This window comes from Vicugna pacos, chromosome 17, assembly GCF_048564905.1.
Source record: "Vicugna pacos chromosome 17, VicPac4, whole genome shotgun sequence".
NCBI lineage: Eukaryota > Metazoa > Chordata > Mammalia > Artiodactyla > Camelidae > Vicugna > Vicugna pacos.
This window is the reverse complement of record NC_133003.1, coordinates 33,033,038-33,054,260: the sequence shown is the minus strand read 5'-3', so window position 1 is coordinate 33,054,260 and position 21,223 is coordinate 33,033,038. Positions and strand designations below refer to the sequence as shown.

Here is a 21,223-nt window from a genome sequence, read left to right as displayed (position 1 = left end):
AACTGCTGTTAGAGAGCATTAGGGTCACTGATTTATTTTTTAAAGTGCCCCCCCCAGGGGAAGGAGGAATGCACCCCAGAGCCCACTCACATCTTCTGACTGCTAGGGGCCCATTTAGAACCCTGGCAACAGTCATTTACTAAACAGCCTGAGAGAGTAAATATCCCTCTGTCTACATCCAGGAAGTCGCTTAATTTTCAAGACAGACGCTGAGGGACAGCAGGCAGAGCAGGAAATTACTGGAGGCCAACGTGGAAACGAACTGGTCCAGTATCACGGGACTGGATTCCAGCCTCGGTGTTGCCAGGAACTGCTTGGGCGTGGCCCCGCCTCTGTCGCTTAAAGTTCCTTCCTCCAAAATATCTGTCCTGCGTAGCTTAAGAGAATGAATGCATCATTAGAAAGAGATGATTGAAGCACTTTGTCCAGTGAAATTCTAAACAGAGGAAACATCATATATAAGATACACAATGGGCACTGAAGTAATTTTGATGAATCTTTGGAGGCATTCATGACTAGTTAAAAAAAAAAAACTCTCTGGATGCATTTTAACCAGGTGGCCCCTCTCAGTGGACTCCGGCCCACGGTGTAGTGGGGAGAGGCCTCCTACATACTTCCTGAGACAGCCTTTGTGCAGTGTGCAACTGTACAACCGTATGCAGCGACCCTGAGTAGATGATGGTTCAGATGACCCACACCAACAGTGACCCCCATCACTGCACATTTGCATTAACCTCTGTGGTCCTCTGCTCTGTCACCCCCAGGCCTCTCCGCGGATGGTGGCGCCAAACGCCAGGAGCACCTCTCCCGGTTTTCCATGCCCGACCTCAGCAAAGACTCTGGGATGAATGTGTCGGAAAAGCTGAGCAACATGGGCACCCTGAACTCGTCCATGCAGTTCCGCAGCGCCGAGTCCGTTCGCAGCCTGCTCTCCGCCCAGCAGTACCAGGAGATGGAGGGGAACCTCCACCCGCTCAGCAACCCCATCGGGTACAGGGACCTGCAGGCCCACGGAAGGATGCATCAGAGCTTTGATTTTGATGGGGGGATGGCGGGCGGCAAGCTGCCGGGGCCGGACGGCGTGAGGATCCAGCCCATGAGCGAGCGCACGCGGAGGAGAACTACTTCCCGCGACGACAATCGCCGCTTCCGACCTCACCGGTCCCGGCGATCCCGGCGCTCTCGCTCAGATAATGCCCTGCACCTGGCCAGCGAGCGCGAGGCCATCTCTCAGTTAAAAGAAAGGCCCCCGCTGAGAGCCAGGGAGGACTATGATCAGTTCATGCGCCAGCGGAGCTTCCAGGAGAGCCTGGGCCAGGGGTCCCGGAGGGACCTGTACGGCCGATGCCCCCGGACTGTGTCGGACCTGGCTCTGCAAAATGCCTTTGGGGAGCGCTGGGGACCCTACTTCGCCGAGTACGAGTGGTGCTCCACCTGCTCCTCCTCCTCGGAGTCTGACAACGAGGGCTATTTCTTAGGAGAACCCATCCCCCAGCCCGCCCACCTGCGATACGTCACGAGTGATGAGTTACTACACAAATACAGCTCGTATGGCCTCCCCAAGTCCTCCACGCTAGGTGGCAGGGGACAGTTGCACAGCAGGAAAAGACAAAAGAGCAAAAACTGTATCATTTCTTAATCCGATGAGGGTCAGGGAATAGGGGGAAGATGGAAGCTAAGAATGTAAATTCAGAAACTTGCACTGTTTTCAATTAGAAGGCGCTTTTGGCAGGGGTGGTGACAGGGAGAGACGTGCTCTCTGTTGACGGAGCAAGGTTGCAGATTGACTCGGTAGGTAGTCACAGTTCTTGGCATGTTGAATATTATTTGCACATTTCACTTTGGAAACGCTGTAGACTCTAACGGAGGCCAGGGTTGGTCACCTCCTTCCCGTCCGTCTGTGTTGAGTTGCCACTGGCTAGATGGCACATTGTCTCCCGCTCGCTTATAGCCTCTCTGGTTCTCTTACTTATAGGACCCTTTTTCCAGTAAGTAATTTGTTTTATTAGCCAGGACCCAAGACTAAGTTATTTACATGTCCATTGTAAATGCAATGTAAATGAGAGTTCTGATAAAATATTTTTGTATTTTGTAATATCAAAGGAATTTCTATATCGTAGGACTCAGTGGAGACTTGCATGCATGTCTAGCATTGTCTTTGAGTAGTATTCCAAGGTGATCCAGGACCCCCTCCACCCCCCCCTTTTCTTTTTCTTTTTTCTATACAAATTTGTTACATGTCAGTGAGACCTTTTTCAAAGGATGATTATTCAATTTGGCTTTTTGTGGCTGAAAAAAAAAATTATTACCTATTCCACCCAAAGCATTTGATGCTCCATTCCACCTGAAGGAGCCATCCTGAAGTCTGCTCCCACCCTCAGTAGAATCTCTTCTCTACAGAGTGATAGTAATTTTTTTTATATATAATTGCAAATGTAACTTTTGCCAATTAGAAAAACCAACCAGTGTCAGTAAAGTTCCGTGAGAAATGCCATCCCTGCTGGGAACCTTGAAGTTGCTTACCATTGATCTGTCCCTTGGGGAAACTTAAGTGACTGTGAGTGGTGCCGTTGTGTGATGTCAGCATGACATTGTTTTGAATGTGGCATTATTTTCTGGTGCTCATGTTTCCTGGATCGTATTCTCTGCTTTCCTTTACCAAGGCAGACAGAACACTGCCTTAGCCTGACAACCGGTTGTCCTCAGCGCAAATGAACTGCCTCGTTGAGAATTTTGGGACCCCCAAGTTTCCAAGGGGCTCTGGGAGTAAGGGTGCATTCTAGATCATAGGTCGTACGTGGAGAAGGAACAGGTCAAGGGTAGAGACTGAAGGGGAATATGAAGGAAGATCCGGATAAAGCAGAACTTGTGGAGAAATGGAGTTAGAGGAGAGATGGCAACCCTGTTGAATCGCCCCACCCCCCACCCCAGTGCTTGTGGGAAATAAATCTGGTTTAACACGCTCCGTAACCAGAGTATCTGGGTTACCCAGAAAAGTTGAGCTGCTCAGGAGATTTTGGTGTGACGGTTTTGCGGAACACTTGTTGAAAGGAGGATTTCCATTGTGAACTTTGGGGACCGTTGGTCAGGCAGAAAGTGGCTCAAAAGTGAGTTTGCTTCAAGAAGACATTTAACGGTTGTGTTTATAGTAAAAATAAAACTTCCTACCTTGCTTCAGTTAAAAGTGAAGCACTTGCTTTTACTTCCATTCTCCTCCATCCCTTCGTGGATTGTGGCACTTGAAATAATCCATCGGAGGACCCGCCTTTAGTGAGATGTACTGTCGATGTAGTACACAGCGTATCTCAGTGGCCATCTGCCCTGGTGAGGTGAGCGTGGTCTCTTTCCAGTATAGTAATTACTACTTTCTAGTATTTTTTTAGGGAGAGGATGTGAAAAGTGGCTTTTCAGACACCATCCCAAATGGGTCTGGGAGAAGGAGGACTGTAAAGGACGTGGAAATGGCACTTGATTCAGGCTGTATGAAAATAATTTGCTTTTCAGGTATTAATATGACATTTGTCATTGTCAATGATGTTTTGAAAAAAAGCAATGCAAATGTTGATTGTGGCTGTTTTCCGCATGCTTTCTTCATATCTAAATGCTTCATTAATTATCCAAGCCTCTGGAGAATTAACTCTATTACGTTTGTATAGTAAGTTTGTAAACTGCTTGGCAAACTGATTAAGAAATAATGTGCACCACCACGCTACCAACGTGGCAGGTTTCTGGTAGAAATCGGGCGAGTCCAATTTGAAGTTCTGAGTTCTTTGATTGATAAGCATAAAAAGGCATTTGGGCAAAAGAAAAGAGAGGAAAAAAAAGTAGATTATACACAACTGAAGATAATGTCTGTCCTCTGTGGCCTAGAATCCAATGAAAGAAATTCTCCTAGTGAACATTGCTTTCTAACTCTCTCGTTTTGATAGTACCTCTTCTATTTCCCAGATGAGGCTTTAAGCACCATCAGCAGAAAGAAGAAGGTGGCTTAGAAACCGACATATAAGCAGTACCTGGAGGGATGAGCACAATAAGCAGTTTCAGATCTCACTGCCCAGGGAGCATCCATCATGTCTGCTGGTCAGAGCTTGAGGTATGATGAGATCCAAGTCTCAGGGTCAGTTGGTCTACAAGCAAGACCACCTCCATCTCTTCCATCCCACACGCAGCCAGGCACTTGGCAGAGGATGCCGACGGAGAATCGGTAAATCTTCACGGTGAGGATGGACCCTCCCTCCCAGTGAATGCCCTAGAGAGAGCAAGATGCCACTGTAGTGGAATTCCACCTTAGTGATAACTTCCACGTAACATCCCAGAATCCCGTTCCCCAAAATTCAGTGCCTGCTTTTCTGAAGCAAGATCTCAGGGTCCTTACCTGACTCCTCCATCATTACCGGGAGCTGTTCTTCTTGGTCAAGTTGCACCTCTTCTTAGATCATCATTTCTTCTTTGATAGACTGTTTTTTTAGGAAAAGTAATCTTTCCCCAGTTTCTTCTCTTCTCTAATGCCTTGGTTTTTGGGGCGTTTTTTTCCTACCTCTCCTTAAATTGATCTTCTTGTCTTTTGGATAAAACTACAACTTTGGAGTTCATTTCATTTCCTATTGCTGCTGAGTGGCAACAGAACTGGCCCTTTCCCAAGAAGGAGTCAGTGACAGTTCCCTGAATGGCCCTGCCGATGTGTATTACCCTCGATACTATGAACAAGTTTCTTAGCAGGCTGATGACGCGGGACGTGGCATTCAGGTGCCCTTCCTCCTGGTGCATAGTTCCAGGATTTCTACTAAGTGTGAAGATAAATGAGGTGAGAGAAACAAGAACTGTAAGTGCAGAGTTTTTTTATCGTTGGTTGTTTGACACCCTCTTTCCATAATCACCTTCCCTGGCCCTTCCTTTCCAGCCTCAGCCAGCCCAGCGAACAAGCAATTATGTGTTTTCATATGGGACCTGAAGGCAGCTCTTTCTCATCCTCTTTTCCCATCCCATGGGATGTTCCTTCAATGCGACACGCTTATATTTCCCTCTCCTGCAGCAGCTTCCCGCTTCTTGGGTACCCCAGCCATCGTTGAGTACAGGCGGGGCCAGTGACGCCGTGTGTGTAGCACGTGCTCTGCCATGCCTGCATCCTGGGCAGACAGAACTGAGGCACCACTGTATGCTTTCCCAGAGAATGCGGATGCAGCCAGAACAACTCTTTGCAACCCTCCAGCCAGCCAGGACTGGTTGCTCAGAACTGATCTTACTTGTCGGATAACCAATCTTACTTGTGAACTCATTATTTGTCTTCCCATCCTGGGCTCTATTGCCATTGGCTCAAAACAGTACACCAGCCATTTAGGAAGCATCATCCATAAATAATTGTGAGACTGCAGTTCCTCTCCCCACCGGCATCGTGGATGCTAAAGGATGCTGCCTTCTTTAGGCTAAATGAAGACAAACCTCGTAGGCCTCCTTTTCCAGTCTCATGTTCTTGGCCAATTACAGGCAGCCTGCTGTTCACCATTTCAGAGGTCAGATGAGAGTCCATCTTCTTCTTCATCTAATCCCACCATTTAACAAGAAATAACACAGATATTTAAATTCCAAAGAGAGGCGCTCTTTGTGCATTTCTCTCTAACAGAAGCCAGATGCTAATACGTAAGAAGGAGGATCTGTCTGTGACAAAGGGAGTGGACGATGGAATCAGTAATCTGAGGATTTCATGCCGGAAAGGTAGCTGTTAGTGACTGTTCAGCACCTGTAAGGCTTTCAGATGGGCTCCCTGGCCAGCATTCCAGGTGCGGGACTCAGCCAAGCCTCCTCTGCCGATTTTGAAGGCAGTTCAGGATTACCGCCTTTTGAGGTACGTTTCTTAAAGTGCAAGAGAGGTGGAAATGAAAAGAGCCTTGCCTCCAGTGGTCAGTCCCTCTGGGGTCTCAGCAGACACCAGAGCTTGTTAGTCTGATCACTCGGAAGCAGTCATCAAGGCTAGGATTGGAAAGAAAAAAAAAGAAAGAAAAAAAGAAGAAAGATTGCAATCTTTTTCCATTTTCTCAGACCAGGAGCCCCATCAAACCCAAGACTCCCATCAAACATGACTTACTGTTGGGAGCTACGCTATTTTCTAAGCTTACTTCCTGCTGATGAAACAGGCTTTCCCCACGGGGAATAAAAAAAAGGAGAGGAGAAAAGTCACGTAGTGTTAGCAAACATTTCTGTGATTTAGATACAATGAATCTGTAGGATAGAAAGAAAAAATAAAGTCTTGTTCTATCCTGAGAGGTTTCTGAGACATCCCTCACCCTACTGAGTATTTGGCCATTGATGTTCAAGAGGTCGCTGACCAAGCGTTTCTACATTTTTTCAGAGAGAGTTACTCACCAGGCAGGTGTGTTCTCAAGCCTGTCTAGTTCATTTCCCCGGTTTTCCCATAAAGCATTTTGCTTCTATCACGAACCCTGAATTGACACGCTGAGGCCTCCGGGTCCTCCTTTTCCCTCAGCAAATTAGGACTTGGGCAGTTTTCCCTCTACTGAACACATTCTCTCCTGTACGGGGAGCCCTTTATCCATCTCCTGCCCGAAGTCCACGTGCAGCAACGAAACCTCAAAGGGCCTGAGAAGGTGAAGCACGCCAGAGTCTGTCTTGTGTGTCGGGTGTCCGGCTGTTTGTTCAGAAGGTCTGCAGGAGGCCTTTGGTGTGGGCTCTGCCAGAGACTGTCGTGAACATTTTGCTTGAGATCCGTGCCCTGTACAATGGATATGATGTTTTACTGATGTCTGTAATACGTTTGTAAACTTCCAATAAAATTTGAATAAAAGAGATGTTGCCGTTCTTCTCCATCTTCCTTCGCTTTCCAAGTTTTGGGGAAATCTTTGCCTTTGAGCACCTCGACAACAGAGGAGAGAGGCTGCACGTGTCGGTGTGGGGGGGTGAGATTTGCTGTGAAAGACGAACCTGATTGCTTGAATCGGAGTTTTGGCACTCTTAGCATTTGGGGCCAGTGACAGAGGACCGTCCTGCGCGTTGTAGGATGTTTAGCAGTTTTGCTGACCTCTCCCCACCCCAAGTTGTGACAACCAAAAATGTTTCCACACATTAGGATGGCTACTATTAAAAAAATGAAAGAAAAAAAAAAGAAAACAAAAGAAACAGAAAACAGTAAGTGTGGGTGTGGATGCTGACAAATTGGAGCTTGTGTCCCACTTATGTGCTACTGGTGGGAATGTCAAATGGTGCGTCCTCTGTGGAAAACAGTACAACGGTTCCTCAAAAAATTAGAAATAGAACTACTATAAGATCCAGCAATTCTCCTTGTGGGTATAAACCCAAAAGAACTGAAAACGGCGTCAGAGAGAGAGAGTGGTACAGCCATGTCGGTAGTAGCATTAGTCACAGTAGTTAAAAGGTGGAAGCAACCCAGATGTCCACTGATGGATGAATGGATGAGCGAAATATAGTCTTTGTATACAGTGACCTATTACTCATCCTTCAAAAGGAAGGAAATTATGACCCATGCTGTAACATGGATGAAACTTGAAGACATGATGCTTAGTGAGATAAGTCAGCCACAAAAAGATATATTGTATAATTCAGCTCTTACAAGGTACCTAGAGTAATCAAATTTACAGACACAGAAAGTCGAAGCCTGGTTGCCAGGAACTGGGGGAGAGAGAATGGGAAGTTGTTTGACGGGTGCAGAGTTTGTTTTTTCAAGATGATAATTCTGGAGATTTGCTGCACAACCATGTAAATGTACTTACTGCTGCACTGTACACCTAAAAATGGCAAATTTTATGTTACCTTTATTTTACCACCATTTTTTAAAAATGGCCCCTGCGGACAAAGTCCCCACCACTGGTTGAGAACCACCAGATTAAATGCTCGGACTTCTTAGCATCTCTGTTCCTTGAGGAGTCTTGAAACTGACTCCTACCCAGGCCACACAGTTAATTTTCAGTTATTAGCAGGAATTGAAACCAGCAGATGACCCCAAAATATTTGTATTTGCTTTTAAGCAAATAATAAGTGGGTTGTGTGGAGAGAGTTAAGTGCATGGCTGTGTGGTGGTTAGGATGGTATTAATATTGTCTGGGAGCCGGGACCAAAGCAGCACGTAAATGAGATCCCCCATGTCTGAGACACAACATTTGGGAGCTGCTGGATACTGCAGGATTGTTGATTGATTCGTGCAACAAATGTTCACAGAGAGCCTACTCTCCCCCAGGCACTGTTCTAGGTGCTTGGACTACAGCAATATACAAAACTAACAAAGCTCTCTGCCCTCAAGGAGTTTGCAAATTTGACTTTCTCCTAGGTGAGAAATCTGAAACAGCAAATAGTCTCACCGCCCCAACCATGAGGGGCCTGGGAGTTGTGGATGAGAACTATTTCACTCTTGGTAGTCTTCTGAGAGCCTTTGGATGAAGGTTTAGAAACGGCAGTTACCCTGCCAGTTCTGCTTACAGATGCTCCTGGGAGCACAGGCTTCAGGTAGCCGTGGTTTCACTATGTGACCTGCCCCCTCTTCCTCTTCCTCGGCAAGATGGAGTCAAGAACAGCAGCTAAACGGTCATCTCTGAGTGACCTAATACAACCCGGTCAACTGGACCGAACGGAGCCACTCTCTTAAGAATACAGATTAAGACATTCCGAGCAGGTGAGGCAGTGGAAGTTGAAGCTAAGAGGCTGTGTGTAGGGAGAGCTGGCAGGAGGTGGCATCAGGCCCACGAGCATCATGGTAAGATGAGGGATGAGGAAACTGAAAGCGGAAGCTCAGGCTGAGAGCAAAGATGGTGAGCACAGAGACTTGAAGTGACCCAGAAGAGCTGGTCCCCAGGACTTCTCACCTCCACACAGACTCCAGTTCCTGCATGGAGGGGCTCCTCTCGGATTACTACCAGGCTGGGGTCCCCCACGCACCCCCTCCCCATTGTGTCTCTGTCTTGTTACATTGCACGCCTACACAGACTCCAATTTGCTCTGAAGTGTTCCTCACAGCCCTAATTACAACGTGAAAGGGGGAAGGAAAGAGCTCAGTGGTAGAGTGTGTGCTTAGCATGCACGAGGTCCTGGGTTCAGCCCCCAGTGCCTCCATTTAAGTAAGTAAAGTAAGTCCCCCCTCCCCCCCAAAAGTGAAGGATGAAATCTGCATACCAGTTACCACACCTTTCACTTTCCCCTGCTTCCCTCTAATATGTTCAATCCCGTCTCAACCACTTGCTTAGTCATGTCATCTTAGAAAATGTCCACGTCCTCTCTGAGTGTTGGTTTTTACCTGTAAGTGTGAGAATGGTGGAGTTGTTGTTTGGTTTTACTGGAATGATGCATGTGAGGCCCTTAGCACTGCAAGAGCTTAAAACACGTTAGTTTTTGTTGTTGTTAATGTTATTACTACCACTTCTGTCCCACCCAAAGAGAAAGAGCAGTGGGAGCTAGACACCATTCGTATCCATTCTAAGAGCGTTCATTATCTTTTCTTCTAACGTAAGCATTAAGTGGGATTTTGAGACATCCCAGAAAAGCCTGAATCTTTGCTATATTTAAGAAATGCCTGCAAAGCTAATTAAATAATGCAGATCTCCCATAGGGTTCTGGGATCCTGGGGGAGAACCCAGAGTCTGCTTTTTTTTTTTTTAACAAGCCCCTCTGTCATTCTGATCCAGCTGGTTTGAGGACCACACCTCAAGAAATTCTGCCTCAGCGTGTTTTCTTCCAAGTATCCAGCCAAAACAAAAACCATGTCTGCCACCCCACTCACTTCAGGGGAATCTGATGACAAACCCTTTGGTCACAATGGAGAGGCCGAAGCCTGAGGTTTATAATCCAATTTTGGGACGATCTCGGGTATATTCACTCTTGCTTAGGAGTGACAGTCTTCAAAAAAAAATGTAATTTAACTGACTTTAACTCTTCTGATCGATATCATTGTATATTAAAGAGATTTGTTGAAGCGATACGTAGTTTTGAAGAAGAGGGTGAGCTTATTATGAAATCCATTCTAATAATTACACTCGGATTTGAGAATTGCTACCCTTGGCTTGTGCAGCCAATGACTTTCACACATCAAATTACCTCAGTAGATTATATAAAATGCAGAATCCCTGGCAGCATCCTTAGAAAGTCTGATTCAGCAAGACTGGGGAGAGTGCATTTTTCATAAACACCTGGAGATCTGAGAAGAGCCTTTGGGAAAACCTGCTCTGAGCCTTTCTCACCATGGGAAATCCTTCCTCTTCTGTGAGCCCTTAGGTGCTAAAAGCAGTCCAGCTTGTGCTACGGAGCTTCAGTCTGGAAGGGTATTGCTTCTGAAATGTTCACCTACCATATGTGTAAAGTTCACGGGTTTCTTAGTGGCCTGGAATGAGAAAAACCTCTTTGGAAAACCCATGCCCAGTGTCCCTTCTAACTACAGTTAGTTTTGTCTGAGAGAGAGAGATCCAGGCAACAAACCAAGAAGGGAACCTTCCCAGAAGATGCAGTAGACAAATAATCAAAGACAAACACAGACTGTGGTTCAGCAGGAAATGGTTAAGCCAGTAAATGACACAATCGTACCCAGCAGGGGAACAGCTTTCTCAGCAAAATACTAGCAGATACTTGTTTCCCTGCTAGGCTGGCTGATTCTAGTGATAAAACAGATCATCAGGGTTGACGGGCAGCTTTGTACCATTAACACACAATAAGATAGTAAACACAGCGAGACCAGAAATACCAGAAAGTGAACCCAATAACTTGAGGAATTTGGGTCTCAAGAAGGCAACTGTCTTAGGCCAGATTCTTTGGATTTTAAGTCGTCCAAACTTACTTCAAACTGACTTGCGCGAAAGGAAATCAGAGATGGAGAGAATTTATTTGAAGGCTATTGTGTATCTTGTAAGAACCAAAGGGCAGCCCCTTCGTGAAAACTTGGAACCAGGAAGAGGAAAACCACAAAGAGCTCAAAAAAATCTGTAAGTGATCTAAAACAACATGGTAAACTGGAGCAGTCAGATTCTGTCCCAGTTTTTAAATCTGTCTCCCTTAAGTTGCCTGCTTACACTCTCTTTGCGATCTGTCTTTGCAGGGAGCTCATGGACACAGGTGGGGCTCCACAGCCCCCTCATTTAGCCCCTTAGTCTCAGGAAAGAAACTCTGATTGGCCCAGCTCGGGTCAGGTGCTCCTTCCTGGTCCAATCAACTTGGAGGAGAGGCGGGTGGATTCCTAGCTGAGTCCTGCAGGTGCTGGCAGAGTGCTAGTTTTTGTGAGTGAGGAAACAGGTTTTCAGATAGAGAAGGTCGTGGGCTGGGCCAAAATGTATCTCCTGTAACAACTCTCTTAGTACCCCAAGGAGAGGAACCAGGATTATTACCTATTGGCTGTATTTCTAAACAGTCCTGTGCACTCCGCTTACTGAATGGGAGCTACCATCTCAAGGGAGAATTTCTACAACCCCCCAAACTCTGTGACACCAATTGGCCCAGTCTTAGCCAAGTATTGTATTCAAAGAAGCACAGTTCAGGAACCAAAAAACATGGTAAGTTTGTACTCAGCATTTCAAATCTGTACTCTCTCTCAAGAAAATGCCAAAGGAGGAGTGAATTCTTAATGCATAGCAAACATCTTAAAATTCTCTCTCCATCACTGTCCCTTTTACTATCCTGTTTATGGCTGCCAGGTTTCCCCCCGCTAAATTCTGTGTCTTCCACCCCTCCACCAAACATATCCTGTGCACAGACATTTTCCATCCCATTTTCCCTTTTCCCTCCCCTGCTCTTTTTTTATGTAAATCCATCAGCCAATCTGTCCTGTTTGGTTTTTTGCCTCTGCTTTCCTCAGTACCCAGGCTCCTTCCGTAACATGCAGTTTCTGACACTAGATTTTTTTTTTTTCCTCCAAAGCTGCAGGGATCAACAGAGGTCTTTCCCTGTGACTTCATAGGCTGCATGAATTCCATCCAGCTGGTGGCCTCTTGCCAGGTAAGAAGGCTCTGAGAAAGTCATATCTGTTCTCAAGATCAAGGCTCATAACCTCAGAAACCATTATGGTAGACGAGGTCTCAGGTCAGGCACCACCTCTCTGTCTTCAGCTCAGCTTGTCTTAGGTAGGTGTCTGGACATGAACACACGAGCCATGATGGGCATATGACAAATAAATGGTGTGAAAGTCCAACCAGACTGATCCTTCCCTGTCTCTTCGTGGTCCTTCCTACCTGCTGTCCCCTCCACTTAAAACACTCAAACGTGCCTACCTTCCCTGTTCTGCCTGTTCTTCGCCTGATTACTCCTCATTCCTCAGACTTGCCTTAGACCTGCTTCCTCCAGGATGATCCCAGCTGGTTGGAAATAGGTCCCTCTGTCTCGAGCTCCCAGGGGACACTGCATATCCCTTGTCACCATCTTGTGATTGTGAGTTTACGCTTCTCCCCCCATCACAAGCTGTACTGTGAGGGATCCTGGCTGCCTTTTCATCACTCTTCTTCTGGAACCTAACGCTTGGCTCAAAAAATATTTTGAAGGAATGTCAAAAGGAAGATCCCTAAAAATCCTGGTTCAGTCCATTGAAAGGGCAAAGGAAAGCACGAACTTAACCTTGCACACCTTGAAGGTTTGGGCTCTCTCCAATGCGTCATCTTCCTTCTAAGGTGAAGGCTTTCCCCTGTGGATGCTGAGTTCCTGCAAGACAAACTTTCCCTCAGATCTCCCTACTAATGCCTGTTACTGTGATCAAATTTGCATTACTGAATTTTCCCTAAATTGGTTTCTTTAAAAAAGAAAAAAACTCCAGCTAAGCATAGTGTTTCCCAATTTCAAGGAGTCATAATGCTCTTGGACTCTATAATGAAGCTACCAACATTTGCAGTGCTATCAACTATAAATGCAAAAGCCAAAGTCAAGAGTTCATGTCACTGAATTATAATCAGATGATTTATGATCTAATGAAAGAACCATCTCTAGGAAGTGAAGGTTTAAGACTAGGCAAATCTGTATTGATCTGGAAGGCTTTTCCCAAGAATAAACTTATATTAGCAAATGGAATAAATTATCATATTTCAGCATTCTTCTTCCGCGGATCTAGTGCTAATTACACGACTGTTGCTTATTAGAAAATGTGCCTGAGCAAGCCAGGACAAAACCAGTGCACACTTAGTAGGTAGTAGAACCCTGCAGCTGAATTAGCAATAAATGCAATGGTGTGGCACTTAATAAGATCCTCAGTGGCAGGAGAAACACTAAGACGGACATCGATGCTTTCTGTCCAGTAACAAAAAGGAAATCTAACAAAAGCAAATGTTATTCTGACATTTCAGGTACACTCAGCTGTATTTATTGCAAACAGGAAACTCAGCAGACAAATGTTTGCCAAGGCATACGTTCAAAAAGGTAAGTAATGGTACTACAAAATTTTTAGAGATGTTAAAGCCAATTTACTTATTCTACCATCTAGTTTTCTCTCATCTGGTTTCACCAGGGTGGAAAAACAGACCTTACCCCCTGAAAATATGCAGGTGAGAATGAAGGTTTCCTGGCCTATGAAAGATAGCAAAGGACTATGGACATACACCTAAGTCAGTAGCAAACTCCTCTGACCCAGAAACAGAGGGGAACTATGCTCCTTTCATTTCAAAAATATTCCCAGGTAAAGAGCCCAGGAAAGAAATTGGCCCATTTATTTGCAGAATCTAGCCTCTAAATCTCATCTATCAATTGTTTCAAAATTGTTTGCCAGTTCTACAGAATAGTGATTCAGGGGGGCGTTGTGTGTGAAGAACGGGTGTGGTTGGCCCAGGAATTCTCCTTGAATATCCACGTGTTCCCTCCCACTTTCCAGCCCCCGTGCACTTGCGTGGTGTCATGTGACTAGTGCTGGCCAAAGAACTGGGTGGAAGTGTCACTTAACAGACTAAGGCACTTAACAGCCCCAAGGCATGTGCCTGCAATCTCTCATCCCAAGCCATGGTGACGAGGATACACAGGCTGAGATGCTGAACCATTGGATGGAAGCAGAGCGGATCCCTGAGTCCCTGCCTGGAAGAAGCCATTCACCATAACCTTTGTTTAAGTAAGAAGTGCCATTGGCCCTTGTACCCTGAAGGGCTGCAACCTTTCGCCCAGTTGAAAAATCTGAGTATAATTTGTAGTTGGCCCTGGAATGCATGGTTTCTCCATATGTGAGTTTCCTCTGTATCCAAGATACCGCATTGGTAGGTTCAATCTTGGATGCTGTAGGACTGTAGCGTTTACTATTGAAAAAAGTTCATGGGTAAGTGTACCCGTGCCGTCCAAACCCATGTTGTTCAGGGTCAGCTGTATACCTTTGTTGTACTGAACTGTAGCGATTTCAGTGTTAATCTGGTGCTGCAGCCCAGCCCAGCCTACTGCAACTAATACACAGGGCCAATCCCAAACTAACTCTCAAGGCTCCTCCTCGCCTGGACCATCTAGCCTTGGGAGTTATTCGATGGCCATGAGAAGTGCTGAAAGCTAAAGGGCCTGTGCTTTGGATGTAGTTTCGTTGTGTGTTGGCTTGGTTGGTTTGGTTGGTTGCTTGCTTTAGTTTGGTTAAACCATTTGGTTAGTTCAAGCCTCCTTCCGCGATGACAGCCTTGGACCAAGCAGGTGCACATACCTGTTTTGCTCACCATTGTATTTACACTTGCTAAGCTCAGTGCCTGTACAGAGTAGGTGCTGCCAGTAGTTACTGAATGAAAAGAATAAAAAAAAAAAGCTGATTAAACAGTTTAATGACCCCTGGAAAGATTATCCAGAATGCATGAAGTGCCTTATCACGCAAAATGTTGCCTTTGAAAGACTGGAAATGACCTCCCACTTTGTACAGAGGCAGAAGCTGTAGAAGAAAACCACTGAGCTGAATTCATGGGACAACATACTCATTCGTTGGATATTTATTGAGCACCTACTGTGTGCATTACTCCAGGATTGAGGATAGAACAGTGAGCAGTCAGACAACCTTCCTGCTCTCATGAAGCTCTGCTTTGCTTTGCTCTTGTCTTTTTTCCTAAGCCCACATTTGGCCTGTGAAAAGGAAAGTTTCCAATTATCTAGTTACCTGAGTTGTCTAGTGTAAAAAGTAAGGCACGGCAGAAAGTCCAGGTACCCCGGAATGGGTTCATTCCACCACCCTCCCTTCCCTGCAGTCCTTGATTACTATCAGTCCACGTGGCTTCAGCATCCACTGCTGGGGCTTCACCTGGAGATTCCCACCGCCCCGTTTCTTCCTTGAACCGAGCAGGTGACTCCTCCCCTCCTCCCTCGCCCAACCTTGTTCTTAAGAAAAGCTATTTCCTTCTATGAGCTTCTCCTGATCTCCTCCTGGGTCAGCGTTCTGTGGTTTTTTTTTTTTTTTTTTTTTTTACCAGTGGCTTTGGAGATGGCTTGCTAGCCTGCCCTGTGTGAAACATCTCCAGCCAGGGACTGAGAATTGAGTGCTGTCAAAAGGGTCACTGAATCTCCAGAGACATGCTCTCAAGCGTCCTAACTGAAGTCTTCACTGAACTGGCCCAGTGACTCAAGAAAAAAATGTGCTTCCTCCATCTGGTCCTCAGAAGATTGCCTGAGACCACACAGGGTAGAATCCAGGTGGTGCTCTGAGCTCAGAAGGGCAGTAACACAAATGCGCAGCTGCTAACTACCCCATCTCCTCTCAGTGCTGTCCGCCCCGACCCAGTCACCAAACAGCTGTAAATACATAGCTGACCACCCTCGAGCAACTGGAATGCGGGAAACAATCTAACATCCAGTCCTGCCTTTGTACCTCCCGCAGCCTGTCTAATGCTCTGCCAGTATTTTCAGTAGATCCAGCCTCACCCATGAGATAAATGATGCTCAGAAACACGTGTTCCCCTGAAAGGAGTTTTCCAGACATCATCAGGGCAGTCCTCCTCTCCTCTTCCTCCTCCTCCTCCCAACTCTTTGTCCTGTGAATGAATGCTGTCCACACAGTCCTGTAAATCAATGTTTTTTTTTCTGAAGACTGAGGCCAATTCCAGTATTTATAGCAGCAGTGCTTACAGCTGCCAAGATATCGAAGCAACCTATGTGTCTCCCAACAGATGAATAGATAGAGAAGATGCGGTATATATACACAATGGAATACTACTCAGCCATAAAAAAGAATGAAGTTTTGCCATTTGCAGCAACGTGGATGGACCTGGAGGGCCTTATGCTCAGTGAAATAAGTCAGACAGAGAAAGGCAAGTACTGTATGTTATTATCACACGTGGAATCTAAAAAAATAAAGCAGATGAGTGTACATAACAAAACAGAAACAGACTCACAGATACAGAGTACAAACTAGTGGTTACTGGTGTGGGGAAGGGAGTGGGGAGAGGCAAGACAGGGGTAGGTAGGGGATTAAGAGGCACAAACTATGATTTATAAAATAAATAAGCTACAATGATCTATTTTACAGCCTAAAGAATATAGCCAGTATTTTATAGTAACTACAAAGGGAGTGTAGTCTATAAAAATCTTGAATCACTATGTTGTACACCTGAAACTAATATGAAATTATAAATCGGCTATACTTCAGTTTAAAAACTGATTTTAAAAAAAATGCACATTTAAAAATGAAAAACATCAAGGACTGAGACCAAGAGCCAGGCACAAGACCCAGGGCACACCAAGCACAGAACACAAATAAGGTTTCAGCCCCATGTGTTGAGCGCTGAAAATAAAACCCTTGAAATGGGCAGTAAAGGACCCTGCAAAGAGCAAGCTACAGAAGAACATAGAAAGAAATGAGACTCCAAAGAGCAGGAATATTGGGGATCTCCGCGCCTTTGTTGCGTTAGAGGGCCCTCTGCTTCGGTCTCCTCCTCAGCCTTGACCGCTAGTCCCCAGGGGATGCCAGAGTTCTTTCTGTTAGCTGGACCATCCCAGTAAATAAGGGCTTTGATGACGAATGAAACCACATCCAAAATGTCAACAGGGCGCTGGAGAAGGAGCTTTTGCGCTGCCCTCCCCAAGTCAAGCGTGCCTCTCCTGCTGGACCCTGCGAAGCCAGATTTCAGCCCTGAATGTGAGTCTGCTGGACCTACCGGGAAGGAGAAAGAAGAGGGAGGGTCCAGGCTCCTCCAGTTCCCAACAGTGATGGTTCAGTGAGTTTGACATCTGGATGAGACCTAGCTCCCTGCATCCTCTGAATGGGTCTTTGTCCGAAGTGTTGACAGCATCAGGGGAAAAGCGCATCTCTAGCCGGAGCCAAGTATATTGTTTAATTTTCTCAGATGATTGTGCTAATCAGCAAACTTGTAGGTGATGTTTGTGTGGGCCACGTTCACCGGCGTGAAACTAAAGGAATTGTCTATATTTTGTGCATGCTTGCCAGTTCTGTTTTATTATTTCTACTGGATATTCGATTTTTCTCCTCTCCCTCCCTCCTCTGAGACACTATCAGGAGAGAGAAACATTGATTGTACACAGACCTTTTCTCCCTTGCATCTGTCATCACTAAAGACGCTAGGTGAGCAGTTAAGTAGCCCAAGCTAACACCTGCATGAGAGGGGGTTCTGCACTCAGCAGCCCCGGGATCTTGGGACCATTATTGGACCCAGGGCCTGTCCCACTGTATACCAAAGAGTGTTAATAACACACTTACGTAAGCACATGCGTGGAAGGATCTCGTTTTTTCAGAAATTGTATGTGTCTGTCAAAGCAGATAGATTTGGTGCATCATAACAAGTCCACAAAAGATATTTTTCATTTAAAGCCTTGTTATATGAAAGTTTTATTTGAAAAAATACCACTTAATTACTGTTTCTTAGAAATCAGTTTGTTGCTAAAATGAGATATGTGACTAGGAAAAGTTGTGTATGTGTCAGCCACCACTGTTACAAATCTTAGGTTTTGCAAATAAATTACAAAGTTAGGGTGCTGTGATATGAGAGAGGGCATTCCTCATTCAGCCCCAAAGAGCATCTTTGGGTATTTGTTGTCAAATTTATGTATTTCTAGGGCCTGACCCATAATAGGTGCTCAAAACAATATATTTTCCCAGAGTATCATTAAGGACCTCCTCTGATTCCTCAAAAAAATAAAAGTAGACTTACCATATGATCCCGCAATCCCACTCCTAGGCATATTTCCAGAGGGAACTCTAATTTGAAAAGATACATGCACCTCAATGTTCATAGCAGCACTATTTACAATAGCCAAGACGTGGAAACAACCTAAATGTCCATCAACAGATGACTGGATAAAGCTGTGGTATATTGATACAATGGAATACTACTCAGCCATAAAAAGAATAAAATAATGCCATTTGCAGCAACATGGATGGACCTAGAAATCGTCATTCTAAGTGAAGTAAGCCAGAAAGAGAAAGAAAAATGCCATATGATATCACTCATATGCGGAATCTAAAAAGAAAAAAAGGCACAGAATAAGCTTATTTTTACAAAACAGAGACAGACTCACAAACATAAAAAACAAACTTATGGTTACTAGGTGGAGGAGGGGGTGGGGAGGGATAAATTAGGAGTTCGAGGTTTGCAGATACTAATTACTATATATAAAATAGATATACGACAAATTTATACTGTATAGCACAGGGAACTATATTCAATATCTTGTAGCAAACTATAGTGAAAAAGAATATGAAAAGGAATACATATATGTATAACTGAATCACTATGCTGTACACCAGAAATTAGAACAACATTGTAAACCAACTGTACTTTAATTAAAAAAAAATGTTTTTAACTTAAAAAAAGAACCTCGTCTGCAGCCGTGGTGCTGAGTGCCTGACACATTTAAAAAGATATAACTTCTGACCTTGGTCAGAGGTCTAACAAGAAGAATAGACAGAAAGGCTTTTCAAAGGAGCTATTTGAGTTTGGCTTTGAAGGATGCATAGGAGTTCAGCAGGTGAAGATGGAGTGGAAAGGCAGAGGGAACCGCAAAGGCAGAGCTCAGCAATGTGAAACACTGAGGTATTTGGGAGTTCTGTGGCTTTAGTGTTGAGTACGACCCTAGGTACCAGGAGACGAGGTTGGGGAGACAAGATAGGGTGTGGAGCAGAAGGTCTTAGGTTCTGACCCAATGTCTGAGCTTCATTTTCTGGCCAGCGGGGAGCCTCTAAACCTCGTAAGTAAGGCCATGGAGTGAGTCAGTTGGTTTCGTAGAAAGTTTACTCTGGCAACAGTGTGCAGAATCATTTTGGAGTGGAAAGAAGACAGAGAACAAGGGGCAAAGAGATCGTTGCCTCAATCCAAGCAAAGTTGAAATCCTGAACTGTCCAGTCTGATCAGAACAGTGGGCCTCGGGGCTTCGGAAGGGAAGAGTGGAAAGAAAAGCTGGAAAGGTCGGTGAGAAGAGGCAGTGCAGCGACAGGTAGTGAAGATGGGCAGCAGGAGGGTCAATCAGGAACCCATCGGAAGATAAAATTTGACTGATGCTCTTCGGATGCTTCTGGGGACCTGGATCCCTTCAAAGGGAACCACACACAGGTTCAGACTGCTCCCATTTTATACCTTGACTCTGCCCCTTCCAGCTGTGTGCCCTTGGGCACGTTTTTTGCTCCCTCTATGTCCCAGAGAGAAAAAAAGATAAAACATGTCAGAGGCAAAGCAAAGTTCTCCTTTACTAGGAGGTGAATGGGTTCAAAGGAAACCCAGGTAGGCTGAGCCAAGGAAAGACGTGAAATGGATCAGCTTGGTGGACTCTGGTTATTTCTCCTTCCTGTCCTCACCCCCAGCAACTCCTTCTTTTTCAAGTGAAGTTCATCACCGAGCTTCCAAGCCTGGGAGCTGACTCTGCTGGGGATGTCAGGGGGGTCTTTGAGTTGCTGGGGAAACTCCAGACAGGACACAGCTCCACTGACCCTCCCAGTGGACCACCTCATTGTTTCTTCTCACTCTCTTCCCACAGGGACGATCTAGGAAAGGACTAGGACCAAATAATCGAGGCTTTGGATCTGATCCATACGGCAGCCCATCTGGGGGCCCCGGAGAGATTCAGAGTTGGCCAGAGCTGGGAGCCAGTCCAGATGGTACTTTTGATCGATACTTGGCAAGTACATGAGAAAGTTTACTTTCCTTTCTTAGAAACTATTTTTCTGTCCAACATTGTAATGTCTAACACCTGCAAATGTCTTTTAATAATTACGCTTGTAAGAAGGATGGCATGGACACGATTGAAGTAGCCTTTAGTTGGGGACCTGTTAGAGTGTCAGCGCTTTTCACCATTGTCTTCCTGCGCCATGGGGTCAGACCACATCCCTGAGGATGAGGCTGGGGCGGTACTTTCCCTGAAGGGAACAGATGGCTCCACTGTCAATTGACTTGGGCATAAGTTCACTTTGAGGGGAAGACAGGGCTTCCTTCACAGTCAGCCTGGAGGGGACCTGGGCCAAGACGCTGGGGTGTGGAGAGAGCCCGAGAGTGGATGTGCTGTCTGGCTGGGCCAGGGCTGTGATCATGCATGACCCATGAGGGCACCATCCTCAAGGAATAGAATGTGAGTGGTACCCGCTACAGTTGTGCGACAAGATGGCCCTGTGGCAGACAGAGACAGGAACTGCTCAGCGGGAGAACTGGGATGGGCTTGGGGCTAAGTTGAGAGAGCCTGTAGCGATGCTTGGGGTGATGTGCTAGGGAAGATACCATATTCCCCCCACTGCTGTCGTCAGACTCCGGGAAGACAGAGAGCAGGACACTGGGGCCTGCAGCAGGAGGGGCCCCTGGGACACAGGGTCAGCATGTAGCGAGCTCTCGTTTGGAGGAGAGGTGGCAGGTTTCCAGGGCAGTGAGAGTTGGAGACAGTCATGCGTCCTTCAGCCTCATAGGGCATGTCACCTGGGAGCAGCCAAGCATCTGGGCGTGATTAGTTAATATGCTTCTTGGACATCTGGAGTTCAGGAGGGAGCCAGGCTCGGTGGCACAGTCAGGGACAAGGAGTCACTGTATTTCGGAGCACTGGTGTGGGGTGATAATGTTTATACACCAAACTGAGGACCAGACATCGCAGTTACATGTGATTGTGTTGCTGTGGTTTATAGGGGCTCAAAGTTATAAATCAAACCAGAAAAAAAAAAACTGTTCTTTTGTGAGCAGTAGTGCCTCTTCTTCCAGTCAGCCCCTGCCATTTTCCTGCAAGTATAGACAAGTCTGTGGACTGATCTGGTGCTTAGCAGGGAGGCTTTTTGAGGTCCCTGGGGAGATCGTGGGCCCACACAGTAATCACAAGCTTGGTTAGGACAGCAGGGTGATTTCGTGTCACACTGGACCCCTCCTGTGCACCACTC

At 45.9% G+C, this 21,223-nt stretch overlaps 1 protein-coding gene and 1 long non-coding RNA gene across 11 annotated transcripts in view; both read left to right on the top strand.

The window, feature by feature from the left end:
* The window catches only part of PRICKLE2 (prickle planar cell polarity protein 2), a 357,036-nt gene extending 350,233 nt beyond the window's left edge, over positions 1-6,803 (top strand). For 8 of the 10 annotated variants that reach the window (XM_072941627.1, XM_072941623.1, XM_072941620.1 and 5 more), the window contains one exon: positions 765-6,803. In XM_072941627.1, coding sequence (XP_072797728.1) covers positions 765-1,639 — 875 coding nt within the window. In that variant the 3' untranslated portion in view covers positions 1,640-6,803. The remainder of the gene's footprint in view (positions 1-764) is intronic. The other 2 variants (XR_012060699.1, XR_012060698.1) reach the window with 2 other exon arrangements.
* Positions 6,804-11,767: 4,964 nt separating this feature from the next.
* On the top strand, positions 11,768-19,956 carry LOC140686594 (uncharacterized). Its single transcript, XR_012060428.1, has 3 exons — positions 11,768-11,937; positions 13,269-13,341; positions 19,849-19,956. It is a non-coding gene; the product is annotated as an uncharacterized lncRNA (long non-coding RNA).
* Positions 19,957-21,223: the final 1,267 nt, after the last annotated feature.